Source organism: Phalacrocorax aristotelis, chromosome 1, assembly GCF_949628215.1.
Source record: "Phalacrocorax aristotelis chromosome 1, bGulAri2.1, whole genome shotgun sequence".
Classification (NCBI taxonomy): domain Eukaryota; kingdom Metazoa; phylum Chordata; class Aves; order Suliformes; family Phalacrocoracidae; genus Phalacrocorax; species Phalacrocorax aristotelis.
Window position 1 is genome coordinate 177,940,358 of NC_134276.1, and position 12,291 is coordinate 177,952,648.

Sequence of the window (12,291 nt, forward strand, 5' to 3'; positions counted from 1 at the left end):
ACCTCTCTCTACTTTAACAGTACAGACTTGAAAAAAATCAGTCATTTAATTTATCTTCTTTACTTTTTAAAGCAATACAGAATTTCATCAATACAAATTGATATTTGCTTATCAAGCAGTGCATATGCACAAGTTAATGTGTTGTTGATACTCAGCAATGAAACCAGGATATATTTTAATAAACATATGAAGCTTACACTATTTTTAAAAACTGTACATACAGTGTGGATAAGCCAATATTTTTAAAATCAGCAAATATACCTATAAACCTCTAATGTACACCGTGCTAAATCATCGAAGATGCATAAAGGCGTCTTATGTTGTTTTTATAGATTGTAAGGACATTTATCTGATGCCAAAACATCATTGAAAAAGCAACATTATATTCAAGGAGAGCTTTTCACTGGGAAATCATAATCATTTTCTATTCTGACAAACACAGCTGTTCTAGGGCTGGATAATACCAAACTGGTCAGATGGTAAGATGAGCTTTGGCTAAATGTTTGCCTTAGACATAAATTCTGTTGCAAATCTTAGGAACATGACACAATGAACAAAATCTAGGGGTAAATGACCATAACCAATCATGTTCTTCAGGTGGATATTGTCACATCATTTTCCTTGAATAATAAAACTTATCAGTCACCTAGAGAAAATGCTATCGGGCCTCCATTTACAACAGGAGTTTTATTTAGCCTCTCCACCAAAATCTCTCTTACATGTTCTGACACCACTGACAAGGGCAAAAGCACTTTTTCATTAACTGCTTGTATGAGGAAATCTTCAAGGATGGACAAACACAAGGGGTTGATGACATTATTTACGTAGATAGGCCATCATCAGAAGTAAAGTGAGTAGCGAATAAACCAGTGCATCTCAAAACCCACTGTTACTAAGAATCTTTTGCAATAATAAAACTAGCTTCACAAATCCATTTTCCATTAGGAGTAATGGACAAAGATTTTCCCTTTTATGATGAATACTTACAGAAGTGTTTACATGGTCACAGTTACTTCACTTCAAAGAGGAAATGCATCACTATTTTACCAACCAGCTCCACAGAGAATCCAAAAGCAAATTAAGTAAAATAGAAGTCAGAATTTGAGATGATTCTCCATTGATGACTACCTTGGGGATCTGATAGCTATCTATTAATCCAGCCAACGTGTTCTGTAGTGATATGGTACAGCCCTATTTTGTTTTTTTTTAACTAGAGTATTATGCCTTAATAAAACAAAGATTTTAGAAGTCTATGTCTCAACACAACTTATCTTTTCCAACCACAAGTTTAATCTCATCAAAGATTGAAATCAGGTCTGTTTGACCAGGTTTGTTTCCATGAAGCATGAAAATTAATATTGCTTTTTTTTTTAGTTCAATAAATACCACACAAGAATCTCAATCCATTTGTCTGATATGCAACTAACTATAATTAAACATGCCATTCTACCTTCTCTCTTTTTAATACACCTTTTAAACTCAGAAATTATCCAGTACTCAAACATACCTTTAAAAAACAACAACAACAAAACAGTGTGTCAGAGGTTGTTCCAGAGAGTTCCCTTCCGAACAGAGGGCCTGCAGGCCTGCATATTTTGATCAAAATATTGATCTTCATTTTATGTCCATTTGTTCCTTTTACTCTATTTCATTACCTCCAGTTTATTTTCTATTTCTAATTCTTATGATTTGTTCCAAGTTACTTTAACACTTGTAATTGTTGCTCTTGTTTTACTGATCTGAACTAGGATCAGATCATCTTTGCCCTTTGCTGAAAATGACCATTACAAAGCAGAGCCAGAGAATCAGGAAAGGCAAGTGCATTTCAGGAACTCTAGTGCATAGGCTGGTACCTCTGTGTGCACCCACCTTTATCAATGCTTTATTTTAAGCCATGGGAACATGTGAGAGACAGATGCACTATTCTGTTCCTTCTACTCCCAGATGGGGACAGAAGTATGAGAAACAATGGCAGGGCACAGTGTCATGAGCCACCGTTGCCATTTCTTCTTTGATCACCTCCTCCAGCCTTTGGGAGCTACTGTTTGCTGCTACCTTTCAAGGGGGAACAGGCAAAAGACAGCCTTGCACCACAACAGGTTGTGTCTTCCCAACTGCTCTACCTTGATGGAGCAATCTAGTCTAACAAGCTCTTCTTTAAAATAAAATGTTTTTATTAACTTTTGTGCTTCATTTTTATTATTTCCAACCAAACCCATATACAGTTCTCCCCAGCATGGGGAACATAACGTTCCTGAAGCACTGTAGGTGTATAGCTGTTTATATACCACACAGTGGTTTCTTCTTCAGAAAATACTATCTTAGTATACACTAGATGGTTAATGACGGTTTTGAGTCAGGAAGGTGCTCAAATGCCCTATTTAAGACAGGTTTTTTAAGTATCTCGAAGCACCTGCCTAGTTTTACATACTAGCACCCACCAGCTGTAGTGGGACAGCCTGCATACTTGAAGGGAGGCCCCTTTGGGATGGCTCTGAACTTGAACCCAAAGGTTTCACCAACTCTGAGTTTCAATAGCTTTCATATTGGACGCAGTAATGACCTACAACCTTTTTATCTAAACAGAAATAAATTATTTTCATTACAAGATACTTCTTCTGTTACGACGCATTACAGACAAATGCCTCCTGAAAGCACCTTCTGTAATATGGGCACTGACCTGCTGCACTCGCAAGTCACGGAACAGAAACCAGCATCACGCAAACGTGCACCCAGGACTTAATGGCCTTCACAGACAACATCACAGCTAAATTAGTCAGGGAGAACAAAAAGCTCTCCCTTTTCACTGCAGTAAGGGAATGTTTTGCAAAGCCACCTGGATTGTATTTGTATTGTATCCTGGATTGGACTTTTTACCTGGCTGGCTGCAATCTTATGTTACTGATTTAGTTATGTAAATATTTGAAAATAAAAACTGTTTTACTGTATTTTACTACTTATAAGTAATTCTCTAGTATTTCTTTCACTGTTAATGAGCTGTTTTCACTTTTGTGTGGTCATTTCATAGATGCACATTGCCACAATTTCATTGCACTCTTGAACTGAGTGGATTCCACTCTGATACTAAACCTGATTTTACTGAACAGAATAGATGTTTTGAGGTTGGGTTTTTTTTGTCTTATTTTGTTATTACAGTGTCAATATCCTTCCCAGTGCCTGAGGAGGAGAGAAGTAAAAAGCACAAAATTTTTAGAGAGCCTTTCCAACAACTGCAGTTAGCCCTCCTCTTCTTCCACATTCTTGCAGAACAGCTTATGCTGTAGAGTTTCAAAGAGAATTACACTGAAAAGGGTGAGTGAGCCACTGCTTTCAATTTCTTAAATTCTCCTTTGCCAGGACTGTTATTGCAACATACAGGGAAACAGAGCGTTTTCCTCTGTGCAAATTTTTTGTTGAACAGATTTCCTAAATCAGATCATTGCCTTTGAGGGGAAGCAGGAAGCATGGTCTCCCTTTATTACTATTAGAAATACATCTTCCTTCCATCACTCAGACACAGAATGCAGGAAAAAGCATTTTTAAAGAAGTGGCACAGAGTTAAGAAGGAAAAGGAAAATATACATACAAAGGTTTAGGAAATAATGAATTGTTTGCACTCTAAAGTCAGGGCCTGTTACTGATCTCACTGCTGAGGTTAATCTTTCTTACAGGGAGGGGATAAAGAAAAAGGAATGTTCTTCTCTACTCCAGTCATCCTCTTCCTTGTTTTGATTATTGTTTGTCACTTGCCAAGACATATTCTACTGGGGGTACTTTTATAGTTACACTCCATCACTGGTCTTGCCTGCTCAACTGCTGCAGAATCTTTAACCAGTAGACTTCAAAGCATGCAGCAGGCTGACAGAAACAACTTCAGATATTACCTGGCTCTCTGCAGTGTCCTTGGTGCCCTTTCGTCCCTTCTCTTATCTGGCTGTGACTGCTTATCTAGGGCTATGACTCCTTTAGTTCTGTCTGGGATCTCTCTCCCTCACACTGTTCTGGATCTGGCTGCTGCCTTTGAGATGCAGCTGTCTTGTTTCTCCATTTTATTACAGCCGGTTGTTCCTTGCTGATTGTTGCTCCCCATGTTATTCTTGCTGCACTCTCTCCTCCTCTGTTGAGGCAGCTCTCCAGGGCTATGATTCCTGCTGTCAGTTATTTCTGGTGTGGAAAGGCTGTCACGCTTTTTGCTTTGATTTAACAATTCTCAGATCCACTCTTGTGTTCAACAGGCTATATTTCCTACTGCACTTGGGATATAACCACTTTTCCCGTCATCGTGGGAGGACACTATCTCACTTCCAGCTGCACTAGGAAGACATATCCACTCTCTGATGTAATTTGAGAGCCTTGAATCATCTACCAGTACTGTTTATTAATGAACTATCACGACTTCTCATTTTTCTCTACATATTTGTGGTCCTAGTGGAGGATGACATGCTCCTATCTGAAGAATGACTAGTACAATGCATTTGAAAGAGGCAAACATTACCCTCAACAGCTTAAGTGGAAAAACATTGTGTACTGCAGGGCTGTAGTGCCTGTTACATTCTGCTTGTGGGATTACCTGAATACTGTTCTTCAGGGGTTTATGTCATGAGATTTCTTAACATGTGCAATCACTGAGGACAAGAAAGTGGAAATGAAAAATATATTCATCTCCAAGGCATTTAAATAGCAGTTTCAGTGGTCATCCCTGAAGTGTACAGAAAAATAAAGAGGGACATCTTTAGAATGACAGCTGAGCGTCTAGCAGAGATGGGCACTTTAATGGTGTATAACTGATTTATGCCATATTGATGACAGCAAAGACAAGCAAATGACAATGACATTCTGTGACTGTCATTTCACTGAACAAAAATTAGATGGGAGAAAGTTTCATTATTTCAATATTGTGCAGAAAATCAGGAAGAGAGAAAAGAGAACACATGCACAATCCAAGGCCCCAGGGAGCACAAGGTGGACATTTAAAAAGAAATTAAAAGACAGTGAAAAAAAACACATACCAAAATGTAGGGAAAAGATACTGCACATAGTGCTAGACTGTTTAAAAATGACGATTTTATTTAAGACAGTAGAAAAGTCCTCACTGATGTTCCTGATCCAAAGTTTACTAGAGTCAACAGAAAAAATTTCCAAGAACTTAATACTTGACAGCAATTTAAAAAATAAGTCAGCAAACAATCAAAAAGCCATCCCAGAAACACCAGCAACAACATCCCTCCAGGAGGGCTCATTGTGTAAGGAGGGCCTTGAGGCACCTGAAAATATCTCAGCATACGCCTGAGCAGGTAAAAGCCTTCAGTATAATTTTACAGTTTGGTTTTTATTGACATACCATTCATCACAGTATGTATATTGGCAGACACTAGAGAGCTATCTAATAAATAAGCTTGTTTCCCTAGTTGATTTTAAGTGCAAGCTATGCATGCATGCATACACGGTTACATAGCAATGAAACAATGTAAGATCTACAACATGTTAAATTTGCTCTAATTTATCCTCAGAAGGAAACAGCATCAGGTGTTTGGAGGAAGGTACAGGAACAATGAGAAGAGCAGCTACAAAATCAGTCTGGAAAGTTTCTCCCTATCAGATATTGCTTATATCTAAAACAAACAGATGAATGGTTACAGAGAACAGCAGACAGACAAATTATTAGCCAGGAAAACAAACACTTCATGGGTGAAAGCATGGGTCTTTTAATCTCCTCACCTATGAAGGTGTATAAGTAAATTCTTCCGTTGCCATTCCTCAAGGTGGTTTGCTAGATCTGGTAACTGGGTTCAAAATTTACAGTATCAGGTCCTGCTACGGACACATTCAGTGTCACCTAGGGTTTGGGAGAGTTGGTCATTAGAAAAGCTGAGTGGAGATGCTACCATATCCACTGGGCATGGCCACTGTTACACCAAAAAAGGAACCTTTAAACAGACAGATACAAGATAGAGATTGCACTCTCATCTGCATGGAAAACAGAGTGATCCTATTAGCCTGCATAAAATAGCTAACAGTACACAGATGTGTCCTACTGTCCTATTTATCATCTCAATGTAAATGAAAATTACTTAATGTTTGCAAAGTGTTCACAAGATGAAAAGATAAGTGTCAAGGATTACAGTTTACTGTGTTATATTACTATTATAATATTAATTAGAAAAAATAATTAGCTTGAAATATTAAGATACTGATGTGAGATAAGCCTCTGAACCTACTGAGGTTCAGCTATCACCAGGAAACATATGATTGAAACATTTAAACAACGAGAATACTTCAGCATGCTAAAAGCTGCCAGCTATTATAGCTTAATTGACCAAGAGTAACGTTTGCAAAGCCAGCTAAGGGATTTTTGAAAATGTTACTTGGGCTCTTGAGCAACCCCAGCATGTTAAAATATTTTCCTAAGTATTTTGTGTTTGCATATTACATCCTATACCTATTACACGGATATATACACACACACTCATTTGCCCATCCTTAAAGGCATAAGATCCTTTCATGGGAGAGGATCAGGTTGAAGTTATTGCTGACTGAGAATAACTGATGACTATAAGAGAGGATACACCTCTCTTTTTAGCACAGAACGAGCACCAGATAAACTGGAGGCTCACTGGGCAAGTCAGTGCTATGCTCTTGCAGTCTTTTTACAGTCTGATGTCAGGCAGCTAATGATGCAGAAGAAGAGATTATCAAATGCGAAGGTGATAGTCAAAAGACTCTTGGAACTGAATCATCAGCAAAGAGCTCCAGTACAGTCTTCATAGCAGAAGGCTACAGGCAGCAGCCTCTGTGTCACACGTCAAGCATGTTTGGTCATTTTATTACAGCACAGTATTACCTACCATACCATGTAGCAGAGAATAATCACGTGGTACGATAGAAACCACCAACCTCTGAGCCATAGGCTAACAGAAAGCCCAGTCATATGATGCAGAAGGTAGAAGCGTGCAGCCATCTCACTCCTGCATAGAAGCTGTTCAGTCCCAAAGCTGGCCAAAAGGCTTTCTATTCATTGAAATACAATTTGAAATGACCTGAATTTAATACATGCTCCTTCACCACCCCAGAAGGCAGTTCCTCCGCTCTCACTGTTCAGCAGTGACCTCAGAGTTTTCACTAGCTGACAGAAAAATTCTCATGCATAAAAATCCCTTTATGTTTAAATTTAGCACTCAACAAGTTTTCCAGAGAGTTTCAACAGGACAAAGACTACACATCCTTCTGCTTTTTAAAGCATCTAACACAATTCAGTCACTGCCACAAAAAAAAAAAAAAAAAAAACAACAACAACAAAAAAAACACACACAAAACACCAAATCTTCTTGCTGAATTCTGACAGCCTCCCACATGTATTTATAACATTTAATAACACTGGATGTGTTAAATATAATTGGCTAAAATCACTGTAGTATATTCCAAATATATTCCACACAAATTAAAGTTTCCCAGCTAGTAGCCGCTGTGGTGTACATATTTTTACAATAGCATTTGTTTTACAGACAGAAATATACAGCTAATAGCTACTGACATATGTATATATAGAGACAAACACATTTAATTAGTCTCACCTTTTTATAGGCAATCCAGTCAAACACCCTGTCAATGTCTGTGGCTTGCTGCACCTCCTGGGATACCGGATGTGAACTGGCCAAACCATCCAGCAACATCACTTCATGTAGGACATCTGTCAGAAATCTCTGCTTTTCCTGAAATACAGCATATGCAGCAGTATTGCAGTCAAATACACATTTACAATAATACAGAAATGATGCACAGTTATCAGAGGCAGTTGATTAATATGACAGTTGACTAAAATCAGACCTTCTGGTTTAAATGCAAGCCACCATGACCTCCTACAATCTTGAACAGGAATATGGAAAAGACTCTGACTTGAGATCTTTTGCTGCAGAGAAACTGGACTGAAACTGACGACTGTTAAATGAATCAAAATGTATCTGTAGGTGCAGACTGCAATTCCAACTACGACTGTTCATTCAGTTACCAGGGGTAGAGAGAGAGGCGAAATGGCATAGCCTTCAATCACAGAAACACATGGATGCTACAAGCCATCAAGTTCATTGCATACACAGGTGTGAAAACTTTTGACAGAGATGGGTAAATATAACTGTTACTGCTTTATTTAGTGAAGTTTAAGTAATTTGGCTCTTAGTGCCAAGTTCACAAGACAGGTCGATGCAGACAATGAATAGAGCCCACAGCCATGTCACAGCAGATGCCTGCATGGACTTTCATAATTCTGGTATAGAAATCCTTTATCCTCAAAAGCTTGCGTGCTCTGCAAACTTTGTAACTTCCATCTGAAGAAAACCATTATTATCTCTCTTTGCAAGTGGGACAATAGCTGCATGTAGAAGTTAAATGACATAGTGAAAGTCACAGCTGCATCACAGGCAGGTGCAAACCCAAACAACATCCAATATACTAATTTGCTTCTATACATATTTAGAATATAAATAGTTTTCTATAAATATGGATTGCAGAGGTATGTCAAAACTGCTGCATATTTACTCTGGCAGCAACATTAATTAAATGTTCATGTATACTGTATGAACTGTGCTGCTCTCACTTTCACAGTGCAACTAGATGGGACTTTTTCAGCTGAGAAATGACATGCCCTAAAAACTACTCATACTGCATTCATACAGATGTCTCTAATCCAAAAGACTGTGTCAGGAAAGAAGAGCTTCATTTACTTGTTTTTTCAAGTCACAAATAAATGCAAAGAGTGAATTAAAAATTATGGAAGGTTTAAATAAGCTTTTTTCACCCTGAAATGATATATCTCAATCTTTATCTAAATTACAACAGTTCCTGAATTAATGTCAACCTAGTGCCATAATACAAAGAAACTCTAGGGAATGTTGTATTTTTTTCAGAAGCCACCTTGATGCCACAGATAAAATAACCCCACAATTACATAATAAATTCTGTGTTTAATTTCTTGGGTGGCAAGGTTTTGGTATCAGTGTGTTAATTTAAACTATAAGACAGCCGAAAAGCTCTTCCAGTGCTGATCCATCTGGAAATAAAAATTTATGTTAAAATTCATTAGAGCACAAAAAATGCACCTTGAGCTGATTGTACATTCAGGCAATTAAAAATACAGGATGCAGGAAAGCCAATTACCCAACACACTCAGTGTTCTCAGCTGGCTGCATGAGGTAAGGTTTGTGAAGGGAAAAGTAATGTCTTGTTCGTATTATTGTTCATTTCCAAATTTTCTCAGGCATACACAGTTAGTAACTGCCCTTTTTTATGGGAAAAAAAAAGATGTAGGGAAACAATTATTATGACAGCCCTACTCAGGGGAAAACTGCTGAGGTGTAAAGGACTGTAGATGCTTTGGTTACACCTCACTCACATTCCCTGTTAGTCAGTAACAGAGCCCCAGTTTCCTCAGATGTATGATATGTAAAACATACAGGTATGAACACACAGAGGTATGGACCTGTCTCCAAGTTCAAGTTTGGATGTCGCAACTGACAAATGGTTATGGGAGTGGATTGTTACTGTGTGGAGTTATAAAAACGAACCCTGTTAATCATAAATTAATACTTTAAATACAGAACCTGGAATCACGAAAATCAGCACACAGAAAACATAAAGGGAAGCTGTAAGAAGAATAATACAAGAGATATAAAAAGGACAGGCTACATTTTGGTTTTCTGTTTGTTTCATTGGTTGTCTCCTGAAGGGCTGAAAAGGAGCATTTTAGATTCATGATGGCTCATTCAAGTTACCATAGCTGAAAAGCCTTCCTTGAAATCTATGGCAGGCCATCACACTGGGCTACAAGTGGAATAACTAGTATGCCTCCAAACACGTAAACTTGTGTTTTAGTGAGCATTAAGAAGTCTTTTGACCTATAAAGCTAAATTTACTGAACTAAAGCCTCTGAGAGCACATACAAAAGAAGACTCAAATATAACTCCAGAAAGACACAGAGAGAGTGAGAGGAGTTTGCTGGTTGACAGTGGGCCTGCAGTTTGAAGAGGCAACAGGAAACCGAAATGCAGAAAGAAACTAAAACTGCCTTACTCATGCTGAAGAAAAACTATCTCAGCTATTAAACTCCTATCAGCACATTATGGGGAAAAGGCCAACACCTGACCAAACTGCTTATACTGATGGAAGAGGGGCTTTCTATTTCCTGGTTATTTTACCCTATGTAGTACAGTGGAATTGATCTGTTTTAACACGATACCTACAGGACTAAAGAAACAACTAGCACAGAAATTGTAAATAAAATCTAGGAATGCGTTTTATGAGGCCAGGAATCTGTCAACACAGTAGGTGACATGTTTGCAGCTAGACAGAAGACAATGACAAAATGTTCAAGATGACCATCTTCCAAGGGAGTCCAACTGCAACAGAAAAGACTGTGATCCACCTGTAAGGGAAAGAGGGCTTCAGGTGAGTCCTGAGGCTTTGCTTGGAAAGCGTCCTTAGCTGCATATAAGTACAATGCTGTGCAGTGCCTACATAGGGCCAGGGCTCTAAGCAGGAGTTGGTATGACAGCAGCAGAAGCCTAGTCTGAAATAAGGGCAGAGGTGCTTCCACTCAAATTTGTGCCTTTCTTTAAAGGTAAGAAAGAAGCTCCTCTGCTCCTTATCTTGCTACTGCTGACTTGGAGTCCCATCTGTTCATCTCCTCTCCTCAGAGCCTTCCTTGAACAGTGGATAGACAAAGTCTGGGAGGCCAGACCTGTGTTGAGAAGAAAAGACATGCCAATTATTCCCAGTTGCTTTCCCTCTTACTCTTGGAAATGCTTCCAGGTGCAGGGACTGAACTCCTGTTATCAGACAAACATGCCTTTCAAAGATTTACATTTGCAGATTATTTCCCAAACATCTGTAGTCACTAGATTCAAGTACTTGTCTCTTCATAGGAATGACTTCTTTCAATCCTTGCCAGTAAGACCTTCTCTGTTTGGTACACGGTTGTCCTGAAAGACTTATCCCTTCTCTGTGCTCTCCCCTCCCTGGCAAACATTTAATCATTGTGAAAATTCAAATTCAACTGCTTTGGGTAAAAGCAGCACAAAATCTACAGGCAACAGGGTCAGAAACTTTCCACCTGTAGGAATTAGTCCACATTACGGAAAGAATCTGGAGATTTTTAAATGTGAATCTGGAGTATAAATCATTCCATAGCAAAAAGAATCAGCAGTAAGAAACAGGCTAACCACAAGAAAGCTTTCTGGTTCGAGTTTATTTTCATCTTGTTCTAGGGAGAAAGGTTTATGGAAAGGTAACGGTCACTCTTTGTGTATTAATCTCCAACAGGATGCCCACCATTCCACTAATCTACCCTTAAATGGAAAGAAAGCAATTGTGAAATAACATTATTTGGCAGAAAAGACTGTACCTTCAAGAGCCATTAAAAATTTATGGTGTGTAACAGAATAACAATGATGGAAAGGGGTTGCTGCTGGTGATTTCATAATATCATATTGAGGCATAATGTAAGAGTACAAGTTAGCATGACAATAATGCAATACTTAAAGTTAGTAACACAAAAATAATTTCTAAAAATTAATATCAAATACCAGGGAAAATAATTAAAATGAAAAAAGCTGGAAAACATCCAACAGTGGAACAAAAGGAATAACACAATGAATGACAATTAGTACACAGAAGAGATCAAAGGCCGCAATATTAAAGGTATCACCTTTGTTCTGGGACAGCCATTCAAACAGTTTATGGACTGGGAAATCTACATGAATAAAGCTTAATATTGGTGTGCAAATCTGCAAATGATTTTCATTACAAATTTGCTGGAAAATATTGGTGCCCAAGTCACCTCCATTTTACCAGTTCGAGAAAAATGAGCAGCCAGTAATAGACAAATAATGCAAATCAACTCTTGGCTACATGGCTGGTGCCATTGTGAGGGTTTTGACTTTTATGACAATGCGACTTTCCCCAGCAACCATAGTTAGGGAGGCATGGAATCTACCTGTCTAGAAGAGGCAAAGGAATCTTTGGCAGCAGCCTGGCCAACTTGGTGAGACGGGTTTTAAACCAAAGGACTCGGGGGGCAGGGTCCAAAGTGGCAATGCTAATGGCACACATCCAACAAGGCAATAAGCCAGGCCAACCAGAGCAGTGACAAAGGTTCCTTAACAGGCTCATGAGATGACAGTCAGAAGCACCTCAAGGGTGTGCATGGCTATAGTGGGTCCTCGTGCACCCCTGCAGGGAAACCTGTGTTCTCAAGTACCTCTGAAATGCCTGTACAACAACGGACGCAGCACGGGGAATAAA

The 12,291-nt window shown here is 38.7% G+C and overlaps 1 protein-coding gene across 1 annotated transcript in view; it reads right to left on the reverse strand.

The window, feature by feature from the left end:
• The window catches only part of TRHDE (thyrotropin releasing hormone degrading enzyme), a 216,237-nt gene that overhangs the window by 101,035 nt on the left and 102,911 nt on the right, over positions 1-12,291 (reverse strand). Inside the window, exon 6 of the mRNA XM_075080790.1 lies at positions 7,572-7,709. Within this exon, the coding sequence (XP_074936891.1) occupies positions 7,572-7,709 (138 nt within the window). The remainder of the gene's footprint in view (positions 1-7,571; positions 7,710-12,291) is intronic.